General features: G+C 35.6%; 1 protein-coding gene across 7 annotated transcripts in view; it reads right to left on the reverse strand.

Moving 5' to 3' along the window:
• The window catches only part of HOOK3 (hook microtubule tethering protein 3), a 114665-nt gene that overhangs the window by 35862 nt on the left and 51922 nt on the right, over positions 1-26881 (reverse strand). For all 7 annotated transcript variants that reach the window (XM_042983346.1, XM_042983344.1, XM_042983343.1 and 4 more), the window contains 6 exons: positions 22044-22207; positions 15897-16037; positions 14137-14338; positions 9712-9822; positions 8899-8986; positions 1411-1480 (listed from right to left, as the gene is read on the reverse strand). In XM_042983346.1, coding sequence (XP_042839280.1) covers positions 1411-1480; positions 8899-8986; positions 9712-9822; positions 14137-14338; positions 15897-16037; positions 22044-22207 — 776 coding nt within the window. The remainder of the gene's footprint in view (positions 1-1410; positions 1481-8898; positions 8987-9711; positions 9823-14136; positions 14339-15896; positions 16038-22043; positions 22208-26881) is intronic.

Below are 26881 nucleotides of genomic sequence, written 5' to 3' on the forward strand. Positions count from 1 at the left end.
TCCTCCCTAAATAAATGCCAACAATAAATATTGTCTTCATTTATTCAACAAGTAACTGAATGCCTATTGTAACTTTCAAAGTTTATGAAACCCTTACACAATCATTTCACTTAATACCCTCCCAAAGATTTTATGAAGAATCAAGGCCAGTGTCAATTTTGTTTTATTTTTTTTTACTTGTTTTATTTTTTATTTTTTAAAATTTACATCCAAATTAGTTAGCATATAGTGCAACAATGATTTCAGGAGTAGATTCCTTAGTGCCCCTTGTCCATTTAGCCCATTCCCCCTCCCACAACCCCTCCTGTAACCCTCCGTTTGTTCTCCGTATTTATGAGTCTCTTCTGTTTTGTCCCCCTCCCTGTTTTTATCTTATTTTTGTTTCCCTTCCCTTATGTTTATCTGTTTTGTCTCTTAAAGTCCTCATATGAGTGAAGTCATATTATTTTTGTCTTTCTCTGACTAATTTCACTTAGCATAATACCCTCCAGTTCCATCCACGTAGTTGCAAATGGCAAGATTTCATTCTTTTTGATTGCCGAGTAATACTCCATTGTATATATGTACCACATCTTCTTTATCCTTTCATCCATCGATGGACATATGGGGTCTTTCCATACTTTGGCTATTATAGCAGCATACACTGCTGCTATAAACACGGGGGTGCATGTGTCCCTTCAAAACAGCACAACTGTATCCCATGGATAAATGCCTAGTAGTGCAATTGCTAGGTTGTAGGGTAGCTCTATTTTTAGTTTTTTGAGGAACCTCCAGACTCTTCCAGAGTGGCTGCACCAGCTTGCATTCCCAAGGGCCAGTGTGTCAATTTTAAAAGGGGGCAAATAGTCCCCAAGAAGGTAAAAGCAATATACAGGGTTAATCATTCTCCTTCTGTCAGATACTTGGTGCCTCTCCCCTAATTTTTCATTCTTACACATCAAGGCAGGCATATATTGAAATAAATGGAATTTTAAAAATGCTATCCCTAAATAAAACTGTAAGTTAATACTGAAGGAAGAATACTAGAGAGGGGAAGATACGTCTGTCTACTGTAATATATCTTTCCCAGACAGATAAATCTTAGTGACTAATTATTTTGAAGGCTGTTGGGTAGGCATAACCTTTATCTTTAGGCCAAGTGGTTTCACTGCTAAATGTCTGCTAAGAATACCCAAGCACAGATATATTAGTTTGCTGTGAATGTGCGAAATACTGTCCTACCCAAGTGGGAAAATGTCTCTTGGGCCAAATGAAGAAAGCTTCTAACAGGCTGAAAACATGGACATTTAATACTGAGTTCATGTTGAAATTATTAGTAATAATGAGTAAGAAACTCCTCTTTATACTGTAGAGGAGTAAGTTTCCTCTAGGAACATTGTGCAATACGACTGAATGTCATATTCTCCTTACCTTATCTCAGGTGTAACAATCTCTGCTGCCAGACTATCTGAAGATTCTTGACTTCCCAAAGGCATTAACCCTACAAATACACAAACATGGATGCAAGGTTTAAGAGAGAGTATATCGATCTCCTTTAGTTTCTATATGAAACACTACTTTGAGCATTAATTTTAATACCTAAAATCTTTGTTTTAGTCAAGTAAAAGACTATCACAGTTGCCTTACGTTATTATCGTTTTAACAATTTAAAACAAATTTTATGTTTTATTTTTTATATTTGACAGAGAGAGAGAGACAGAGCATGAGCAGGGGAGGGGCAGAGAGATGGAGACAGACTCTGAAGCAGGCTCCAGGCGCTGAGCTGTCAGCACAGAACCCGACGCAGGGCCCGAACTCACAAGCAGTGAGATCATGACCTGAACTGAAGTCAGACACCCAACCAACTGAGCCACCCAGGTGCCCCTCATTTTAACAATTTTTAAGTGTACAATTGAGTGGCAATAACTATATTCATTATGCTGTGGAATCATCACCACTATTTCCAAAACTCCTTACCCAAAAACACAAATTTTGTAACCATTAAGCAATAACTCCCCATTCCCTTCTCCCTTAGCTCCTCATAACCTTTATTCTACTTTCTGTCTCAATGAATTTGCCCATTCTACATACCTCACGGAATCATACCAATATTTAACCTTTTATGTCTATATTACTTCACTTAGCATAATGTTTTGAAAACTCACACATGTAGAATTTATCAGAACTTCATTCCTTTTCATAGCCAAACACACACACACACACACACACACACACACACACACACACACACACACACACACACATTTTCTTTATCCATTCCTCTATTGAGGAACATTTAGGTTGTTTCCATCTTTTGGCTACTGTGGATAATGCTGCTTTCAACACTGTTAAACCAGTATATGCTTGAGTCCTTGCTTTGAATTCTTTTGCATATTTACGTAGGAATGGAATTGCTGGATCATGTGGTAATTTTATGTTTAACCTTTTGAAGAACCACCAAACTCTTCTACCAGTGGCCTCCCATTTTACATTCCTAACAGCAATGCACAAGAGTTCCAATTTCTCCACATGCCCCCCAACACTTATTTTCCTTTCATTCTTTGGTAGTAGCCATCTAAATGGCTGTGAACTATCTCATGGTTTTGATTTGTATTTCTCTAATGACTTTGATATTGAGCATCTTTTCATATGCTTTTTTGCCATTTGTATATCTTCTTTGGAGAAATATCAATTCAAGTCACCCATTTGTGAGCTTAGCTGTTTTTTATTGTTGAGCTGTATAAGTTCTTTATATATTCTGGATTTCAATCACTTATCAAATATATATATATGATTTACAAATATTTTCTCCCCATTTTATGGGTTGCTTTTTACTCTGTCAATAGTGTTCTTCGAGGGGCGCCTGGGTGGCTCAGTCGGTTAAGCGTCCGACTTCGGCTCAGGTCATAATCTCGCAGTCCGTGAGTTCGAGCCCCACGTTGGGCTCTGTGCTGATAGCTCAGAGCCTGGAGCCTGTTCAGAATCTGTGTCTCCCTCTCTCTGACCCTCCCCCGTTCATGCTCTGTCTCTCTCTGTCTCAAAAATAAATAAACGTTAAAAAAAATTAAAAAAAAAATAGTGTTCTTCAATGCACAGAAGTTTTAATTTTGATGAAGTCCAATTTGTTTCATTTGCTGACTTAGCTTTTGGTATCAATTCCAAGAAATCATTGCCAAATCCAAAGTCATGACAATTTTCCTCTGTTTTATAGGTTTAGCCCTTACATTAGGTCTTTTACCCATTTTGAGTCCATTTTTTAAAACATGAGTTTGGATGTAGATATCCAGTTTTTCCAGCACAGTATATTGAAAAGACTTTCCTTTCCCTCACTGAATGGTTTTGACACTGTTGTTGAAAATCGACTGACGACATAAGGAAGGGTTTATTTCTGGGCTTTCTATTCTATTCTGCTGGCCTTATATGACTGTCTTTATGCCTATACCACACTACTCCGATTGCTACAATTATATTAAGTTTTGAAATAATCAGGGTGAGTTCTCCAACTTTTTTCCTTTTTAAGACTATTTTGGCTATTCAGGATCCCTTGAGATTCTATATTAATTTTAGGATGGGTTTTTCATTTTTCTGTAAGAAGTGGCAACAGTAGTTTTCAGGGTGCAAGTCTTTGCTTCCTTGGTTAAATTTATTCCCATGTATTTTATTCTCTTTGATCCTGTTATATATAAAATTATTTTCTTAATTTCCTTTTTAGATTTTTCATTATTAGTGTTTGCATATATATTTTTGCTGCTAATGTAACTGAGCTGCATCCTACAACTTTGTTGAATTCATTTTACTAGTTCTAACGGGTGTTTTTTGTTTTTTGTGATCATGCCAACTCGAAAGATAGTTTTAGTTCTTTCCAATTTAGATTAAAAAATTTTTCTTTTGTCTAATTGGTCTGGTTAGAACTTGCTGGGCTATGTTCAATAGAAGTGTAGAAGTGGTGGTAGTTGGTAGTCTTGCTTCTGATCTTAGAGGAAAAGCTTTCAGTCTTTCATAATTGAGTTGATGTGAGCTGTGGATTTTTCACATATGGACTTCATCATATTGTGGAAGTTCCCTTTCTAGCACTCTTCCTAATTTATTGAAGTTTTTTATGTTTTTTTTTTTCTTTTAATGATGGTGTTAGACTTTGTCAAATGCCTTTTCTGCAATTGAAATGATTATGTGATTTTTCTCCCTTCATTCTCTTAATGTGATATAGTACATTGATCTTTGTATGTCTACTCTTATGTGAATTTCATGTTTTTCAATTACAGTAGCTTTATAGTAAGTTTGAAATCAGAATGTGATTTCTCCAACCTTTTCCTTTCCAAGATTTTTTTTCTTGGTTATACTGGTTCCTTTGTATTTTCACATAAATTGAATAAGTTTGTCAATTTCTACAAAGGAAATCTGCTTAGAATTTGATTGGGATTGCATTGAATCTTTATTATTCAATAAAGTCAATATTAAGAGGACTGCAGTCTTAACTAGAGTGAATTTTCTGATACCTGAACATGGATTGTCTCTCCATTTATTTAGATCTTTAGCTTGGCAATGACTTAATAGTTTTCAGTGTACAGGTCTTATGCTTATATATATTTTTTTAATTCAAATCCAAGTTAGTTAACATATAGTGTAATAATTATTTCAGGTACAGAATTTAGCGATTCATCACTTACATGTAACACCCAGTGCTCGTCTCAGCAAGTGTCCTCCTTAATGCCCTTCACCCCTTTAGCCCTTCCCCCCAACCCAAACCCTAGAGCAAATGAAGAGTTTGCTCTTTGCATTTAAGAGTCTCTTATGGTTTGCCTCTCTCTGTTTTTATATTATTTTTGCTTCCCTTCCCTTATGTTCATCTGTTTTGTATCTTAAATGCCACGAGTGAAATCATATATTTGTGTTTCTCTGATTGACTTATTTTGCTTAGTATAATATACTCTAGTTCTATCCACATTGTTGCAAATGTTATGCTTCTTTATTAAACTTACTCCTAAGCATTTTATTCTTTATGCTACTATTGTAATTTCATTTCCAGATAATTTACTCATAGTACACAAAAATATAATTGGTATTTATATACTGATCTTATTATATATTGAGGCCTTGCTGAACTCATTTACTAGTTCTGTGATTTTTTTACGTCCTCCTTTCTAATCTGAATGTGTTTTATTTCTTTTTCTTGCCTGACTGCAAGAACCTCTGATACGACAATGAAAAGAAGCAGCAAGAGTGAACATCCTTTATGCACCCCCATGTTTACTGAAGCATTATTTACAACAGCCAAATTATGGAAGCAGTCCAAGTGTCCACTGATAAATAAATGGATAAAGAAAATGTGACATTCATATTATATATATACATATATATATATACACATACATACACACACACATATATATACATATATACATATATATATATATGTATATATATAATGCAGCCATAAAAAAGAATGAAACCATGCCATTTGTAACACCATAGAGGGAGATAGAATAATTCTAAGTGAAATAAGTCAGAGAAGGACAAATATCATATGATTTCACTCATATGTGAAATTTAAGAAACAAATGAACAAAAGAAAAAAAAAGAAGAAACAATACAAAAAACAAACTGCTAACTATGAAGAACAAACTGATGGTTGCCAGAAGGGAGGTGGGTGGGGGGATGGGTGAAATAGGTGAAGAGGATTAAGGAGTACACTTAGAATGAGCAGTGAGTAATGTACAGTATTGTTGAATCACTATATTGTACACCTGAAACTAGTTTAACACTGTATGTTAACTATGCTGGAGTTTGATAAATAATAACACATAAAAAATAGTGATCATCCTTGCCTTGTTCCTGATCTTAGGGAAAACATTTAGTATTCACCATTAAGTATAAAGTTAGCTGTAGGTTTTTCATAGATATCCTTATTAGGTTGAGGAAGTTTCTTTCTATTGAAGCTTGCTGAGAGTGTTTCTCACAGATGGTGTCACCATTTTTTTTAACTTAATGACATAACATACATATCTCTCCAGGTCAGGCATATAAGATATAGTTCTTTTTTTAAATGGCTCTACAGTTTACAGTTGAATGAGACTTTTAGGTTGTTTCTAAATTTCACTATTATAAATGATGATTTAATTCATTAGGGTAAATTTTTTGAGCAAATTTGCTATGTCAACGACATATACATAAATAAGGTTAAAACATATAGGCTCATAGGTAGCAAAGAAACAAAAGTGTAAGTTTACATGAGATAGCCTCTCTTTTTTTTTAAAAAATTTTTTTTTAATGTTTATTTATTTTTGAGACAGAGAGAGACAGAGCATGAACGGGGGAGGGTCAGAGAGAGAGGGAGACACAGAATCTGAAACAGGCTCCAGGCTCTGAGCCATCAGCACAGAGCTCGACGCGGGGCTCGAACTCACGGACCGTGAGATCGTGACCTGAGCCGAAGTCGGACGCTTAACCGACTGAGCCACCCAGGCGCCCCGAGATAGCCTCTCTTGATATGGGGGCTGAGAGTTAAGGAATTAAGGCTTAGGCTGATTCTTAAAATTTGGGAAAAACTTATACAGTAGATTAGAGATACATGAAAGGATTACCAAGCAGCAATGAGTATCCAATTACGTTCAGAAATAATTTTTGGTGAAGACAAGCAAGATATATAATTTTCTCAAAAGCAAAAATCTAATACTGACTACTTCAAACTAAAAAGCCTCTCCATAGCAAAGGAAACTGAACAAAATGAAAAGACAATGCACTAAATGTAAGAAAATATTTGCAAACAATACATCTGATAAGGGGTTAATATAAAAACATTTAAAGAGCTCATACAACTCAACTGCAAAAAAACCAATTAAGAAATGAGCAGAGGATCCGAATAGACATTTCTCTGAGGAAGACATCCAGATGGCCAACAAGTACATGAAAAGATGCTGAACATCACTCATCAGGAGGGAAATGCAAATCAAGACCACATGAGCTATCACCTCACACCAGTCAAAAGGACAAGAGATAACAAGCGTTGGTGAGAATGTGGAGAAAAGGGAACCCTTGTGCACTGTTGGTGGAATGTAAGTTGGTGCAGCCATTGTGGAAAACATAAATTAAAAATAGAACTACCATATGATTCAGCAATTCTTCTTCTGAGAATTTAATCACAGAAAACGAAAATACTAACTTGAAAAGATACCTGTGCCCTCATTATTTACAATAGTTAAGACATGGAAGCAGCTTAAGTTTCCATCAATTGATATATAAACAAATTGTGAGATTATATATATATACATATATACACACACACATATGTATATATGAACTCCATAAGAAGGAAATCTTGCCATTTGTGATATGATGCATCTTGAGAGCAATATGCTAAGTGAATAACTCAGACACAGAAAGACAAATATTGTGTGATTTCATTTACATGTGGAATCTAAAAACAAAACAAAACAAAATAAAAAATACAAAAAAACCAAGCCACAGATACAGAGAACAGATTGGTGATTGCCAGAGGTGAGATATGAGGGGGTGGGCAAAATGGGTGAAGGGGTCAAAAGGTACAAACTTCCAGATATAAAATAAATAAGTCACACAGATATAATGTATAGCGTGGTGACTATAGTTAATAACACTATATTGCATACTGAAAGTTGTTGAGAATAAGTTAAAAGTTCTCATCACAAGAAAACAAATTTTGTAACTGTGTATGTTGACGAATGTTAATTAGACTTCGTGTGGTGATCATTTCACAATAAATACCAATATCGAATCATTAGGTTGTACACTTGAAACTAATACAATGTTATGTCAATTATACCTTAATTTAAAAAAGGAAAAAAAAAGAGAAAGATATATAACTGTCTTTAGCTGGCCCTGGTTAATTTGGAACAGAGAAAAAAAACTTTAGGCAATCTGAACTGGTGTTTGACAAGCTTTCACCATTAAGGAAAGATGGTGGTGATCAGAACAAAGTTAAATGGCTGTGAGGTGGGCTGTGTAAGCTGGAAAATGAGGCCAGAAGAGAGCTGATCAACAGAAATAGAAATCACAGAGGGGGGGGGCACCTGAGTGGCTCAGTCAGTTAAGCGTCTGACTTTGGCTCAGGTCATGATCTCACGGTTCGTGAGTTTGAGCCCCGCATTGGGTTCTGGGCTGACAGCTCAGAGCCTGGAGCCCGCTTCAGATTGTGTCTCCCTCTGTCTGCTTGCACTCTGTCTCTCGCATTGTCTCAAAGATAAATAAACATTAAAAAAAATTTTTTTTAGGAACAACAGAGAGGGGGTTAAAGGTGAAATGTGGTAGGCAGAAGGAATGAGGAGGAGAAAAAGGAGGTTGTAGTCAGAGGAGAGGAAGAATTCCAGTTTTGGGTAACTGAAAAGCCAAGGGCAGGTTACTGGAACAGGGGTGAACAAACTGTGAAGCTGTACAAGTCACCGTTCAGGCTCCACATCTGCCAGCATGATGACAAAAGTGGAAGGGACTAACTTCGAGCTAAGTGCTGCTCCTTCCCTGTGAGAAGAGCAGAGTTCTACTTTGTACAGAAGTCCTGTAATGCATTGATATCCACCTCACATCTCAGGCGAAAAAAAAACCACTGACTGACTTTTAAAAGAGGTCATAAGAAACTTCCCAGAATAAAATTTTCCAGGTTTATTATTAACACAGATGATTTAACAAATGTTTATGCTTTTTATCTAATAAAATTCAAATATTTACATATAATTAAAATACAAAATAGGCCAAGTAAATCTGGTCTTATTAACTACAGCCTATTTGCCACAAAATCTGGGTAACAGTTTATAATTTATATCAACTTCATGCCTCTTCACCAGTTTTTCATTTTCATCCACTGGTGCAAGCATCTTAAAATGAATCAAAAATTTCTACTCATACTGTAAAAAATAAATGATCTTGCTTGAGCTACTGAAATGTTTTTACCTTGAGTTGTGAGCTGTCCTTCTTGCGCCTGTACACAACGAAGCTCTTCAATGGTTTCCTTCAGAGAATCCCTTTCTGTTCTTAACCTCTGGAGGGACATCAAAAATAAGGAAAGTTAGCTTTACATTTTATGAATTTATTCATCAGTGGTCTTTGCCTTACCTAAGAGAGTGATGAACAGTAGGGAACATGGACATGTTTCATGTTTTGATCTTCCATAGAAAGATCATAAAAGGACAAAATTACAACAAATTTAATATTTAACAATATTAAATATCTACTATGTGCAAGGCAATATGTTATACACAGTTAAACATAAGAAACAAAACTGTTTACTCCAGTACATTATATAAAGTACATTATATAACATTCTTTTCATTAGACATAAAAAGATCAAAGAGCTAAGACTAAATATTCATCAACCATGACAAAGTAAAAATATTTTTAAAAGATTTAAGATATGATGAACAACAACAACAAGAATTGTGTCCTCTCAATTATACAGAAAACAGAAACGCTATTCAAATTTATAGAAAGTCATGAGCAGAACAATGTATGAGAAACAAAAGTGGTAGAAAACATAAAAGTATACAAAAGAAATTAGAGTGGAAGTAAAAACATTCTTTTAATCTTTTATTTTAGATTTACTTCTGAAACACAAATGTAAATCGTCTATAATTTAAAAACAAATAGGATCTCTAATTTTTAAATTTATAAATAGAAGGAATTATTATAGTCCAAATATGAATTAAATGTCATTGTCTTAATTTTAGCAATGTTCAAAACCAAAGTGCCTAATACATATATACTCACATCTTTTTCTTTTTGAAGACTGTCAACTTTTTCTTTTAGCCGCTTATATTCAAAATCTAATTTATCTGCTTTCTTCGATTCTTCAGATAATCTATTTTGTAGTTCTACTACCTGATACAGAGAGGTACCATTAATTTTTAAAATTTGAAATGTTGGAAATTATCACTATTTTCTTCCACAGAGCTATGAAAACTCCCCCCTCCAGCAACAAATATCAAAAAGAAAAAAAAAAGTGTACAATATAGCAGCCTAACCCAACAGAGAGAACAAGTAACAAAAATCTGCTCAGACATTATGGGTTCTAAAATCTGATTATCCAAAGTAGCAATGTACAAAATTACAAAGAATGTACAGTACAGACTTTCATTTCCTGTACTACACATAACAGAGGGGTCTGAAACTCAGCACAAAGCAAAAGAAATGCTAGGGAACAAAAAACCTGATTGCACAGCTGTGCTTACAAGAAAGAGAAAGCTTCAGGGCCTGAAATGAGTAGGAAGTCTGTATGGAAGCTACAGGTTCCACGAGGCACCAACTGCTAATATCAGGAAACTAGAGCTTTGAATGTAAAGGAAGACCAGTTGTTTAACCATCTTGGGCTCTAAAAGGTGCTGAGTCAGTAAACGGGTAGGTTAGGAAAAAAATCCATTAGCTGGAAAAAATCAGTAAGGAAGCTTGCCTGTCATAAAGTGAGTGCTCTGGGTTTAAACAAGTATAACTTGAAAGTTTGTAACTATGGCCTACTAACATGTAGATTTGTGTTTCCATTTTTACCACAGGCTTTATCCAGCAAATCCTAACCCAGGCAATTAATTTAAAGTTGTCCTGGTTGGTAGTGCTGTGACAAATCTGGCATATACGAAACATTGTTTAGAAGAATACAACATCAACCAAAACCTCCTAGTATTCCTGAAGATAAAGAGGAGCCAAATGAAAGAGCAAAGGCCATAAAGAAGCCACCATGAACACCATTATCATTAACAACACTAACAACAAACTAGTAGAATAAGACCTGAAAGGATTTCAGATTGGAATTATTAGTTATAAAATAGTAGGTTTAATACTTAAAGTAAATAAAGATGGAAATCTAAATTAAGAAAGGAAGATGATCAGGCAGGTTTGAAAGAACACTCAAAGAGAACTTTTGGAAAGAAAAATATTATCATTGAAAAACAAAGTATATTAAGCTCCAGATCAGAAATAGGTGGAGAGAATTAGTGTATTACAGAATTTCACTGCAGTATTTCTAGTTGTAGATTCCTTATTTATTTAGTTTGTAATTCACTGTAAATACTACCTCTGATGTCCTTCATTAGTTCTAAAACAATGTTCACCCATCCTTTTCCTCAAATAACATCTTTTAATATTTCTTGCTGTTCTCTTTTCTGGAACTCTAATTGGATCATCTGATTTTAATTTAACATCTTTTAATGTCACGTATAGTTTCTTTGGGCTACATTTATTTTGGGTAGTTTCTTAGTCCACATTCAAGTTAACTAATTCTTTCAACTTTAGTGTATGTTGAAAATTGAGTAATAAAATGTTGGGAAGAAATATACCCAGGGGGCGCCTGGGTGGCTCAGACGGTTGAGTGTCTGACTTCGGTTCAGGTCATGATCTCACAGTTTGTGAGTTCAAGCCCCACATTGGGCTCTGTGCTGGCAGCTCAGAGCCCGGAGCATGCTTCAGATTCTGTGTCTCCCTCTCTCTCTGCCCCTCCCCTGCTCACGCTGTCTCTCAAAAAATAAGCATTAAAAAATAAATTTAAAAAATAAAGAGAAATATACCCAGCAAAAAACTTGCCAGTATTCACGGTGCACAGAGCTGTTCTACTAAATCTTCTCCAACTCATTTTAAGCTAGTATAGTTTTGATGCCAAAATCAGATAAGGAAAGTATGAGATAGAAACCTTCAAGTGAATCACAGAGGCAAAATATTCTAAATAAAATGAACAAAGCAAATCTAATAATGTGAAACCAATAAATCTGCAGTGACTAAATGAGTTTTGATTCAGGAATGCAAGGATAGCTTAAGCAGAGACAATCCATTAATATAATTCATCAACATTAATAGAAAGGAAGAGCAGAATAGGAGTATCTCAATAGTGCAGGAAAAGGAGCTGATTAAGTTTAATATCCATTTAAAATAGACACCCTGAACAATATATGCTAATACATTGGCAAAACATTTAAAGCATTCTGTACAAAATCAACAAGAAATGGTTGCCTAATATGATTACTTCTATTCTGAGTTGTATTACAGGTCAAACATGCTGATTGAGAAGGAAAAAAATGGTATGGAATAGAAAAAGAGAAACAAAACTATTTTATTTGTATTTTATATGACTTCTGACAAGAGATACTGCAGACATTACTAGAAGTAATATGAGAATCTGGCATGGTTGTAAAATGACATAAACATCGATTTCAATTGCATAAATAAACAACAAACTGAAAATGGTATCCTTTGTTTTGCTAATTGCAGTTATAAAATCTGAACAAGGTACCTAAGAGTAAATGTAATATGTGCATGACATTTAGAAGAAAATTACAAAACTGAAAGACACTGAAGATCTAAATAAATGGAAAGATATATTGATCAAATAGGAACATTCATTGTCATAAAGATGTCAATTCTCCCCAAATTAACCAACAAGAGTCAATGCAATTATAATTCCCAAAAGTTTTGGGTATTTAGCTAAGGAAAAGTTCTAAGAGACAGTTTTGAAAAAGAACAAGGTGTATTATCAAATATTAAATTACTAAAAATTTATAAATAATAAGACAGTGGGGCATTGTGTCAGAATAGACATATAAACCAATGAAACAGAAGAGAGCACCCAGAAACAAACTCACATTTAAGATGGAAACTTTAGGTATGTGATAAGATGGACTTGCAGGTCATTGTGGAAGAAACGGACTACTAAATAAATGCTACTACGTTGACTGGTTGCCTACACAGACAATGAGGTATTCAAATGGATCCTTAACCTAGCATCCTACACAAATATTAATTCTGTGTGATTTGAAGAACTAATTGTGCACAAAACTAACTTTAAATCTTTGTTAAGAAAAGAGAGGTTAGTCTTACATCTTTATGTAGGAAATTATTTAAGACAAAAGACAAAATATTTAAGACAATATCATAAAAAGATATTTAAAGTTAATCAATCTCAAAAAAGGTAAAGAGAAAGGTCACAGAATGGTAGGAAATAAAAATAGCAAGTGTAATTGACAAAAGATTAATAGCAAGACCATATAAAGAACTTTCAGAAATCAGCAAGAAATAACACAATTTAAAAAATGAATAGAAGATTAAAAATGGGCAATTCACAAAAGAAATGTAATCAGTAAATATATTTGTAATTAGGGTAATGCAAAGTATAATCATGAGGCAACACGATTTCATATTCAACCAACTGGCAAAATTTCAAGTGTGACAATACTATGTGTTGGTGATGATGTGGAACAACAGGGATTCATACAAACTTCTGGTTAGTAATACAATCATTTTGAAGAGCAATTTAGCAGTATCTCATTAAATGAAGATACTCTAGGAAGAAATTCCTTATAGCTGTAAAACTTTCACACATGTATAGAAGAGGACATGTTCAATACTATTCATTGTGATATTTCTTGTAATTAAAAGAAATGTTGAAACATCCTATGTTGTCCTTCAATAGGAAAATGAATAAGCTGTGGTTTCGTGACTCAACAGGATACTGTATAGCAGTACATATGAAACGAATAAAGCTATACCTGTCAACATAAACAAATTTCACAAATATACTGAGCAAAGTAAATCAGAGAAGAGTCTTTTTACTATATCATTTATAGAGTTCATATATAGAGTTTATAGAGAAACATGTCAAAAATGTTACACATTATATATACACATATATACATATATATACACATATATACATATACATATACATACATACATATATATATATATATATATATATATATACACACATACATACATACATACATATACACATACATGAGTAAATATATATGCACCAAAAGAATAAAGAGATGCACGGGAAAGAAAACTACAAAACAGCATAGTGGTTACTATAATGAAGAGGGGAAGAGTATGTTTTATTTTTTTAAGCATAGATACTTATTCTTTTACTTTTGTGTATTTCTTAAGTATTACATAATAACTTAAAAATAAAAAACAATAAAAAGATTTGCTATAGAGACTAGTTGGTAACCTCTGGATAAGAACTAAGTTTTAATGTTAGCTATACTGGAATTAAAATTAAGAACTTAGTAAGAAAAAAAGAACGAAGTTTCCATAGGTAAAAAACAGAATACTGTGAAAACAAAAGTCAGTGGATTTTTGGTAAGCCACAGTATTATAATGGAAAGCTTGCTTGAAAACATCATTAAGAAACTTTGTTACTATTCTTTTTACCTGTCTCTTATATGTCTCAAGTTGACTTCGAGCTGCATTGGCTTTTCTTAACTCTTCCTCTAGACTGACAGTGTTCTGCATATACATAGTATTCTTTTCTTCTAAGAGTTTAACCTGACGCCTCAAATCACCAAGATCTTCTAGCTTCTTTTTATATGATTCCACTTGGCCTTCTAGTTTAGACACTTTATCAGAAGAATGTCTAGAATGAGATGGGAAATCAGAAATCAGAAACACATCGAGTTGTAAAGCTGTTTTAATAGTGCTAAACCAAGAGGGACTGCCAGAAAAGAACACATTCAAATGAAGTTATAAGACCAAAGGTGACTCTAGATTAATGTTTTGTTCAGGCTAAAAAATATGACCAAAATTACAGCAAAACTTGTAATGGAGAATGTCATATAATTTCAGGAAAGCAAGTGGTGGTGGTGGGGTGTGTGTAGGGGGGTAGCCAGCACAGTGACATGTAGCAAAGAAGCAAAATAAATTGTGCAGTGTCCAAATGATTTGGCAATTAGAATGACATTAGTGACCAAAGGAACAGCCATTTCCGTGCAGCAGTGGGAGTAGGAGAGGGCACATTTTAAGGAGTTAAGGAGAGAATGTAAATTTTACCTTGTGTAATCTAAATTTGTTCTGGAGGGAAGGAGAGAGGAGTAAGTCTTTTTTCTAAGATGAGAGACCTAAACATATAAATATATGCTAAAGTGGGAGATCCAAATGCAAAGAGAAATGATAACAGATGGAACACAGTCCTTGTGTAAGCAAGAAGTATTGAGACCCAGAGCTCTGAAGAAGGAATCAGCACTGGACATGAGAAAGAATGACAAGTCTACATTCTAAAAGCAAAAATGAAAAGATAGGTGGGAATGCAGGGCAGTTAGAGGTGCAGGAAGTACAGGACATGGAGAGTCCCCACAGCTCATGGTTTTTCCTTGATGCAGTAGGAGACAATGTCATCTACTGAGACTAAAGCATTGAGAGGTGGGGGGGGGGGGGGTGTGGGTGTCCAGGTGAAAAGAGTTATGGAAATAGGTGCTAGCTATGAGAGAAATGGGAGACAGAGCTATCTATCATGAGCAGCAGAATGGTGGACCACAGGTAAGAGCCCAAGGAAGAGTAAAGATCATGGCTTTGTAGTAGGACAAAACTGTATCACTATGTGATTTTCTCTATTCATTCTCAGTATTCAAAGAGCAAAAGTGTAAATGGCTGGAATGATCCGACAGAAGATAGATTATACAAGTGGAATGGTGGCAAATTGAGGTGGCAGAGAGTGAAGGCACTTAGTGAGAGAACAGTCGAGGTGCAGGTAAACTGGTCCAGCAAGGAAATGATGCCTCGTGGGGTGTGACAGTATCCGAGAAAGAGGAAGACTGAGTGAGCAGAGGACTTGAAATTAAAGAAAAGGAGTCATAATAAGAAAAGCTCCAGAGCTACACAAGTATTTAGTGATGGTCGGAGACTAGTTTCTATTTAACAAACATTTATACAGCACTTACTTACTTGACAGATGCTGTTCCAACGGTTTAGAAATAAAAACTTACTTAGTTCTGCATCTAAATCTGAGGTGGGAGGTGTATTATCTCCATTTTACAGATGAGAAAATGGTTACACGAGAGGTTAAATAAATGACAGCACTGGAATCTGAACCCAGTTAAATACCCTGCTATGCTCAGAGATCCTAGAGTTTATGAGTGGCAGAGCTGTTCTAGGTGATGACAGGCCTGAGAGGTCACAAAGATGGGAAAACTGTTTACCTAAGAACATCTATTTCATCTTTTAGAGACTGAGCGTCATCTGCCAAAGTGGTTAGTTCATCATTCTGTTGCCGGAGTTCAGAGATTTCCTTTTCTAACTCTTCACAGCGTATACGATAATCATCTTTGGCTGCTTCTAGTCTGTAATCAAAACAAAATAGACCAAGAAAGTACTATTTATTGTCTAATAATTCTCCTTAGAACAGCAAAAGGAAATAAAAAACATGAGAATACACTCTTGAACCTGTCTCCTACTTCTGTGACCATAAGCTCTATCTTCAAGTTTTATCCTGAAATGGATTCCACTGGTCCAAGGCTTATGGAAACATAACAACTGATTATCACCCCTCTGTTCAGAAAGTTAGACATCACGTAATATTTTTCCAAATACAGAACATAAAATTTATTTAAAGTTTTATTTGTGACCATGAAATTAACAGATGTTCCTTGTTGAAAATTTATAAAATACAGAAAAGCAAGCAAGAAAAAAATATGTATTAATCTAAGTAGATAATACTGTTAATTAACATTTTTGAGTATATCCTCTAGTCTGGTTGCTATTCATAGGTCTTTTCCCCTCTAAATATGGATAATACCGTTCATACCTCTTATTTTATTTCGCTTTAACATAAATCTTTACTTTTGATTTACAGGATTGTCTCTAATGTCACAAATATTTATTGTTGATTATTTATTTTTTTTATTTGAGAGAGAGAGAATGAGAGTGAGTGAGCATACGAGTGGCAGAGAGGGGCAGAAGAAGGCAGTCTGACGTGGGGTTTGATCCCCTGAACACTGAGAATCAGGACCTGAGCTGAAATCCAAGAGTGGGATGCTCAACAGACTGAGCCACCAGGTGCCCCCGACTTTTAAAAAATTTTTTTGAGAGAAAGAGGGAGCCTGAGTGGGGAAGGAGTGGAGACAGGGAGAGAGAGAGAATCTTAAGCAGGCTCCATGCCCAGCAAGGAGCCTGACCAACCACGAGATCATGACCGGCACAGAAATCAGGAGTCGGACTCTTAACCAACTGAGCCACCTAGGCGCCCCCTCAGGTGTTCCTTTGTTTACTTTCAATTTTATTTATAGAAGTATTTCAATTTAACAGAAATTCCTAATTTCTGTGTAATTCTATTGATGCATTTTCTACCTTATAGTTTTCACTTTTGGTGTATGATTATAAAGCTTTTTTCTTTTATATAAAACATAAAAATATTACAAATATTTTAAAATATATTTAAATATAAATAAATTTAATAAATAAATTTTACTATAATTAAATACAAATTTAAATATACACATATATAATACAATATTATAAAAATATTTTATATTTCTTGTCAGTATTTAACAGGGTTTTTTTTTTTTTTGAATTTTTTTTTTTTTAATGTTTATTCATTTTTGAGAGACAGAGAGAGACAGAGCATGAGTGGGGGAGGGGCAGAGAGAGAGACACACACAGAATCCGAAGCAGGCTCCAGGCTCTGAGCTGTCAGCACAAAGCCCGAAGCGGGGCTTGAACTCACAGACTGCGAGATCATGACCTGAGCTGAAGTCGGATGCTCAACCGACTGAGCCACCCAGGTGCCCCCAGGGTTTCATTTTTAACACTAAAATTCTCAATTTCCCCTGGAATTAACTTTAGTATATGATGTAATGTAGGAATCTAACTTTTCCTGCCAAAATATTTACCTACTATCCCAAAACCATTTAACAGATAATTTAATCTTTACCTATTGATTAGAAAATGCCACCTTTGTCATATTAGAAATTTATGTATACACTTGGGTCAGTTTTCTGCATCTGCATTTGTGTTACTGGTATGTCTACTTTGCTGCACCAATACCAAAATTAGTACAGGTGTGTAACGTTTCAACAATGGACACGGCAAGCACTCCCTCATTATACTTTGAGTGTAAACGTTCTGGGAATCTCCTGCTCAATACTTCTGGCTGAACACAAAATGTGAATTGGAATCAAGTTCAAATTATATAATAATTTAAGAGAAAATGGCATTCTTACAATGCGCCGTTAAAAACGTGTAAAAAAAACCAAAGTAAACAAACAGATGTTATCGTTCTCCATATACTGAAATACTTTTTATGTACGACTAAGAAGTTTTTGTTGTACAAGGCCCTCATATTCCTTTTAAATTTTATTATTCCTTGGGTACTTATAAACTTACAAAAGCAAGTTTTTCCTGATGATCCTACCTAGTTATTACTAGAACATCTTATGACCTATACAAATGTCTTATAGTTACTCTCTTCCCATTAAGTGTTTACCGGTTCTGAGAACTTTAGGTTGATTCACTTCACATTTTCTAGGTGGACCAACCTATTATCCATAAATAATGATCATTTACTTTTTGTCATTCCAAAATTTTATCTTATTTTTATTTCATTTTCTAGAAAAGTAATAACTAAATTGTATCTGTGTGTTAGGCAATATTCTCAGTACTTTTCACATGTTAACTCATTTAATACAAAAATTCTAGAAAGTAGGTAATTTTTAGACCATCTTACAGTGAATGCAATGGAGGCATGCCCAAAGTTACACAGCTACTAAGTGGCAAAGCCAGGATTTTTGGAATGTCTAGAAAAAAACTCAAATACTAGATTAACACAAATTATCATCTTGTTCTCTACTGAGAATTTCACACACCAACCTTATTTTATACTATTCCTTCTCCTTTAACTTATGGATTGAAAGAGCTAAAATAAGAAATTTAATAGTTATTGTAATAGACTTAATAACAGGTTAACGATCCTGGCATAAAGTTTATTGTAATAAAGTACCAATTGAAGTTGCTCTTGTTTTATTTAGGATTATTTAAAAAATACTCATATATCAGATGTTAGTATTTTTAAAAATTATTTTTGTTGGGTTTGATGTAAGGGAAGGAAAAGTGAAAGTAAATTCTTATGCTCCAGATGTTATCATTGTCTAGAAAATTGGATTTAACCGCCCCCCCCACCATTTACTTTTAAATATTTGAAATCTACAGACAATTTGAAAGACTAGTTCATGGATACCTGCACACCCTTTGCTAGATTCATCTACTTATTGTTAACATTTTGCCTCATATGCTTTCTCTCACTTTATGGGTAAACACATACATAAAATACACACGTACATTTTTTTTTGAGAACTATCATAAAGGAAGCTGCAGAGGTCATGACCCTTCACCCCTAAATACTACAGCAGTAAGGATAGTCTTATTCATCATCGCAATACCATTATTATATCTAAGACGATTAATATTAATTTATCTAATATGTAGTCCATATTTATCCAACTGTAGTAAAAATGTTCCCTCTTTCCACTTTGATCCAGGATCCAAAGAAAAATTTTCACATTATCTTTAGTTGTATTATCCCTTTTGTATTTCCTTCCTTTTGTTTTTTATAATATTGACTTTTTTGATGGGTGGTTGGGTGGCTCAGTCAGTTAAAGTGTCGGACTTCAGCTCAGATCATAATCTCGCAGTTTGTGGGTTTGAGCCCCAGGTCGGGCTCTGTGCTGACAGCTCAGAGCCTGGAGCCTCCTTCAGATTCTGCGTCTCCCTCTCTCTCTCTCTGCCCCTCCCCCACTTGCAATCTGTCTCTCTCTCTTAAAAATAAACATTTAAAAAATATAAAAAAAGAAAAAGAAAAAATAAACTCCTATTTTTTTGACTTTTTTGAGTAGTCTTACCCATCTTTAAGGATATTCCTTATTCTGATTATTTCTTCATGATTACATTCAGGTTAAATATTTGGCAAAAATACTATACAAGTGACACTGTGTACCGTGTGGGTGGTGCTGCTTAGTTTGATGATTTAATTAAATGGTAACTGCCAGATCCCTCCATTAAAAAAATATATTGTCCCTTTTGTAATTAAAAATAATCCATGAGGGGCGCCTGGGTGGCTCAGTCAGTTAAGTATCTGACTTCAGCCCAGGTCATGATCTCACAGCTCATGAGTTCAAGCCCTGCATCAGGCTCTGTGCTGACCGCCTGGAGCCTGCTTTTGATTCACTCTCTCCCCTCCTCTACTCATGCGCGCGCGCGCTCTCTCTCTCTCTCTCTCAAAAATAAATAAAAACATTAAAAAAAATTAAAAGCACAATACCACTATCACATATATTAAAATTAATAATTTCTTCAAAAAAAATCTATGAGAGTTAAAACTTAAAAGCTCGTATCAATGCTCAAAAAAGAAAAAATATGAAAGGTACAAGGTTATAATACAGATAACCCAGAAGAATTATATTTGACTATAAGGAATAATAAATACTAAGAGGTATAAATATGTAGTACTGATAAGTACTTGAATTGTTTAAGCGCTTCAAAATAATAATTGCAATATGTACTACAACATGTATTCTGGAACAAATAAAAGACTCAGACACTATTTCCTTCATAATGAATACACAGGACAATTCTAAATACCACTTCTCCAAACCATACTTTAAAAACTAGCCACAATTTAGGGGCACCTGGGTGGCTCAGTTGGTTAGGCATCCAACTCTTGCTTTCAGCTCAGGTCATGGTCTCACAGTTTAGGAGTTAGAGCCCTGCGTTGGGCTCCATGTACTGACAGTGCGGAGCCTGCATGGAATTCATTCTCATTCTCATATTCTCTCTCTCTCTCTCTCTCTCTCGTTCCCGCCCGTCCACCCCTCAACCCCCCTTCAAAACAAAACAAAGCAGAAAAAAAACTAGCCATAATTTAGAAACAAAAGGGTACAGTCATACTTAGATTTTTACTATCTACCAATTCTGTCTTAGAAGGTCAAGATTAAGATGAAGGGTTCTCAAACTTTTTGGTCTCAGGACCTCTTCACACTCTTAAAATTACTGACATTTCAAAGAACTTTTGTTTACATAGGTTTTATCTATGGATATTTACTTATCATATTTAAAACTTAAAACAGAAATACCTAAATATATTGAAAAGGACAGTAATAAAACTATTATATCAATATAGACAACACATCATTTATGAAAAATAACTGTATATCCTAAAACACAAAAATAGGGAGAAGAGTGGTGATGTTTTACATTTTTGTGATTCAAATAATCCAGTCTCACAGGAAACAGCTGGGCTGTCATAGCTATTTCTATATTCACCTGTTGTGACACCTTTTTGGCTGAAATGTATGAAGGAAATCTACCCTTGCACAGACATGTAGGTAGAAAAGGGATGGGCTGGAAGCCTCTCTGAAAGGGTCTCTGCAAACCTGCAGGGGCCCACAGATCATATCTTGAATTGCTCATGTAGACCACAGGGGATGAACTATTTCTAAGGTTTCAGAAAAGACTTAAATATAGTTTTTTATTTTTTCCTGTTAAAGCAAAATATGTCTTACTGCTAAATCCTTCAATTGTGTGGTTCTGTTTTATCTGGCAGGATGCCAAATTTTTCCTTTTCTCCTTTTCCCTTTCACCATCCAATTGCCAAAGGGTGATTCTCCCTTCCTCTTAGCCTTTTCCTCTCCCAGAAGATGTGTTTAGAAAACAGTCCCTCTAAATTACCTTGCCCTTTAAATAAGCCTATCTCTATAAATCATTGACCTGGCCTTTTTATTGTGTCCCTTTAAACTAAGTACCTGCAAAGGGCACCAATCTCTTTATGTTAGTGCCACTATGTTTTCAGGGTATCTGGTCCTTTAAGGCAACTCACTTGACTTTAAAATCTTTTCCCTGCAGTTTGTGGTTTAATCTCTTTTTTGTCTTAAAACTGATTTCAGATTTTGAGTGAGTTTAATCTTTCTGATGATCTCTCCAACTTAACCTTACCCTCAGGCCCTGTATTTTTCTGTCTTCCTCTAATTTTTTGTTAATCTGCCTTTTACTTGCCTGAAAGCACCTAGCAGGATGGGGTGGGACAGGTGTATGGGATGTGTGGTTCTTGTTTGCTTTTCTCACAAGAACAGCTGAGGCATACTGTCTTTCAGGTAATATTGAGCGTGTGGTTTTGACAGACTTTTTCCTAGGTATGAAGTTACCTTCGTGTCACGTGGGAAGATTTGGGGAAGTTGTTTATTTTACATCCTCCTGTGGTTTGCAGCCACCTAGTGTTATAGTCCTAACACTATATTCTTAACTTTAAAAGACAATTACCAAATGTTTTAACGGATAGACTTTAGTGAGGGGTCTTTTACCTGAATGTTTCTTCTTGGAGTTGTTCTAATTGAGTTTGGAGCTGCAGATGCCTTCTTCCTGCAGGACTGTTCGGATCTTCTATAGAATCAGATTGATTAAGTCTTTCCATTAATACCTGATTCTCTGCCAAAAGACTACTTTTCTCCTCTTGCAATGCTGCAACCTGTTAGAATATAGGAAGACAGCAATTATTTCTTCCAATTACACTGGCATCAGCACAATCACTTGTGAATTACCATTATGAATTAAAGCCTGTTTTGATCAACCTCCACTGCAAACATTTACACTACCTTTGAATACTGCACAGGCAGAGCAATATGTAAGAGTAAGCAGGAATTCATTCTTTACATCTGAAAAGATAGTCCACCAAGTAAGATATGTAAATGGCAACTAAGCACACAAAAAGATACTCATGATTAATCATTAAGGAAATGTAAATTACAACCACAATGTTCTACCAATACACTCCTAGAAAGGCTAAAATAAAAAATACTGGCTATACCAAGTGTTAGCAGAGATGTAGAATAAATGGAAGTCTCATACGCTTTTGGTGACAATGTAAAATGTTTCAAGCACTTTGGAAAACAGCTTTGCGTTTTCAAAAAAAATTAAACATGCAACTACTACATGACCTAGGCAGTATTTACTTACTCAAGAGAAATTAAAGCACATGGCCACACAGATTTATAAAGAATGTTAACAGCTGTTTTATTTGTAATAGAGAAAAACTAGAAACAACACAAATGTTCATCAACAGGTTAATTGGTAAATTCTAGTATGTGGATATAAGACAATACTATTGGGCAATGAAAAAGAATTAACTATGGATACCATCAACACAAACGAATCACAAAATAATGAAAAAAATCAGACAAAAAAGTATACAATGTATGATTCCTTTTATACAATTCAAGAAGATACAAACAAACCTATAGTGACAAAGCAGAGCTGGGGACTGGAGGGGGACTACAGAGTCATGAGAAAACGTTTGAGGGTGATGGGTTCATTATATCAATTGCGGCAATGTTTTCACACATCAATACATGTCAACAGTTTTGAATGTACACTTCAAATATGAGCAGTTTATTATACGTTCATTTTATCTTAATAAAGCTGTAATAACAAAAGTTAACTGCCATTTCTAATTCTCGCTCCCCATCCTCCACTTTCTCTTGAACTCATTCTAGCTGGGCTATTGGCCCTACCATTCTACAAAACTGCTCATCAGATCACTACTGACACCTCCGTGTCACTGCGATCAATCAATGTTTGAAGCAACTGACCACATACTCCTCCTTGAAGCATTTCCTTCACTTGGCTACCAGGACCCCTTACTCTCCTGGTTTCTATACCAGCCTACCAGGCTTCCCTGTCTCCTTAGTCAATTCCTCTTTATTTCCCTGCCATTAGACTACCCTACAGCTTTTCTTCTTTACATACAGTGATGGCTTCCAGTTTCATGGCTATAAATGTCCTTGATTCAGTGATAACTTGCACATTTCTATTTCTAGCCTGCATGCCTAAACTGGACATCATTTACACTTGGATGTCTAACAGGCATCTCAAATTTAAATTGTCCAAGTGGAGCTCTTAATCGCTTCTCACTCTCATTCCCTCCAGTCTTTCCTATTTCAGTGAAAAGGAACTCTGTCCTTCCAGTTGCTCAGTCATAATCCTTAACATCTTTCCTTCATACTTACATCCAATTTGTCAGAAAATATCATTGGCTATACCTTCAAACATATTTTGACCACTTCTTAACAAGCCCTAAATTCCAATCTAAGCTAACATAATTTTTTTTTGCCTGGATTTGTGCAGTGGTTTCTTAATTAGTCTTCTAAATTTGGCCCTTGCCTCCCTTTAGTCTATTGTCCATACACCGGTCACAATAATCCATTTAAACAAAGTCAGCTCACATGACTACTTTGCTCAAAATCCTCCAACAACTTCCCATTTATTCAAAGTCAAAATCTTTACAAAGGCTTCTAAGGCCTCTTCAGACTGATATCCACTTCACACACTCTCTTCAGAAGGCACTCAGTAACATTTGTTGAATAAATGAATGAAGCTAAAATGCCAGCTCTATAATTTGTCAGGTTTCTATAAATGCATGAGTCTTGTCTCAGAAGAGAGCAGTGGCTCTATTCCATGTCACTGGACTATTTCATCCATTTCTGCACCTTCCTCCTTTTTTTTTTTTTTAAATGATGTATGCCTGTGTATTTGGCAAAAGTCCTTTTCACACACACGGAAAACGGAGACTACAGGCATACCTTGTTTTGCTGTACTCCTCAGTACTGCCATTTTTACACATTGAAGGTTTGTGGCAATCCGGTCTAAAGTCTATCGGCACCATTTTTCCAACAGCACTGCTCACTTCATGTCTCTGTCACATTTTGATAATTCTTATAATATTTCAAACTTCTTCATTATTATTGTATTTGTTACGGTGATCTTCGATGTTGCTATTGGAATTGCTTTGGGGCGCCACCAAACACACCCATATAAAATGGTTAATTTAGTTGGTAACTGTTGAGTGTGGTCTGAGTGCTCCACTGACCAGCTGTTCCTCCCCCACTAGTCTATCTCACTCCTCAGGCCTCCCTATACTCAGAGACACAAAAATACTGAAATTATTAGGCCTACTATACCCTGTAAGTGTTCAAGTGAAAGGCTGCGCATCTCTCATTTTAAATCAAAAGGCAGAAATGATTAAGCTTAGTGAGAAAGGCACGTTGAAAACTGAGATAGGCTGAAAGCCAGGCTTCTTGTATTAAACAGTGTAGCCAAATTGTGAATGCAAAGGAAAAATTCTTGAAAGAAATTAAAGGTTTAAAGCTACTCCAGTGAACACACAAATGATAAGACAGTGAAACAACAGCCTTATTGTTGATATGGAGAAAGTTTTAGTGGTCTGGAGGGATCAGCCACAATATTCCCTTAGGGCAAAGCCTAATCCGGAGCAAAGCCCTAACTCTCTTCAACTCTATGAGGGCTGAGAGAGGTGAGGAAGCTGCGGAAGAAAAGTCTGAAGCCAACAGAGGTTGGTACATGAAGTAAAAGGGAAAAACTACCTCCATAACAAAAATTGCAAGATGAAGTAGCAAGAGCTGATATAGAAGCGACAGACACCAAATTATCCAGGAAATTAAGGAGTTGAGATAATTCATGAAGGTGGCTACACTAAACAGATTTTCAATGTAGATGAGAAATTCTCTTCTACTGGAAGAAGAGACTATCTAGGACTTTCACAGCTAGACAGGAGAAGTCAATGCCTGACTTCAAAGCTTCAACAGACAGATCGACTCTCTTATTAAACATTGATGCACATGGTGAGTTTAAGTTAAAGCCAATGTTCATTTACCATTCTGAAAATCCTAAGGTCCTTAAGAATTAATGCTTAATCTGCCCTGCCTGTCCTCTACCCATGGAACCAGAGTCCTGATGACAGCACATCCGCTTACAACATGGTTTACTAAATATTTTAAGTCTACTGTTGAGACCTACTGCTCAGAAAAAAAGATGACTTCAAAAATATTACTGCTCACTGACAATGCCCCTGGTGACCCAAGAGCTCTGATGGAGAAGTACAATGAGATTAATGTTCAAACCTGCTACCACGATATCCACTCTGTAGACTATGGATCAAGGAATAATTTAGACTCTCAAGTCTTATTATTTAACCAACACATTTGGGGGGCACCTGGGTGGCTCAGTTGGTTATGCGTCCAACTTGTGATTTGAGCTCAGGTAAGGATCTTGCGGTTCGTGAATTCGAGTCCTGAGTTGGGCTCTGCACTGACAGCATGGAGCCTGCCTGGGATTTTTCTCTTACTCCCTCCTCTCTCTGCCCCTCTCCCACTTGTGCTTGTGCCTCTCTCAAAATAAATAAATAAACATTAAAAAAAAAAAAAAAGAAGAAGCACATTTGGTAAAACTGTAGCTGCCACAGATTATAATACTTTTTCTAATGGACCCGGGTACAATGAATTGAAAACCTTTGGAAAGGATTCACCATTCCAGATGGCAATAGGAACATTCATGATTCATGGGAAGAGGTTTAAAAAAAAAAAAAAAAAAAAAATCAACATTAACAGAAGCTTGGAGGAAGCTGATCCCAAGCCTCATGGATGATTTTGGAGTTCAAGACTTCAGCGGAGAAAGTAACTGCAGATGTGGTGGAAATAGCAAGAGAACTAGAATTAGAAATGGAGCTTGGGGGCACATGGGTGGCTCAGTGGGTTGAGCATCTGGCTCTTAATTTTGGCTCCGGGCATGATCCAGGTCATGGGATGGAGCCTGCGTCCAGCTCCTCACTGAGCATGCAGCCTGCTTAGATTTTAAGATTCTCTCTCTCTGCCCCTCTCCCCCACTTGCACGCTGTTTCTCTAAAATTAAAAAAAAAAAAAAATTCTCTTTCTCTTTCCCTCTGCCCCTCTCCCTGGCACGTGCGCTCTCTCTAAAAAAAAAACAAAAACCAAACCAACCAACCAACCAAACCAACCAAAAAAGAAATGGAGCCTGAAAATGAGACTGAACTGCTGCAATCTCAGATAAAACTTTAATAAATGAGTAGTTGCTCCATAGGGACAAGCAAAGAAAGTGACTTGGGGTGGAAAAGTGACTTGGGGTGAAGATGCTGTGAAGGTTGTTGAAATGGCAACAAAGGATTTAAAGTATCACATAAACAGTTGAGAAAGCAGCAGTAGTGTTTGAAAAGACTGACTCCAATTTTGAAAGAAGTTATACTGTGGCTAAAGTTATCAAACAGCATAACATGCTACAGAGAGATCATCTGTGAAAGGAAGAGTCAATTGATAGAGCAAATTTCATTTTA

Source organism: Panthera tigris, chromosome B1 (genome assembly GCF_018350195.1).
Source record: "Panthera tigris isolate Pti1 chromosome B1, P.tigris_Pti1_mat1.1, whole genome shotgun sequence".
Classification (NCBI taxonomy): domain Eukaryota; kingdom Metazoa; phylum Chordata; class Mammalia; order Carnivora; family Felidae; genus Panthera; species Panthera tigris.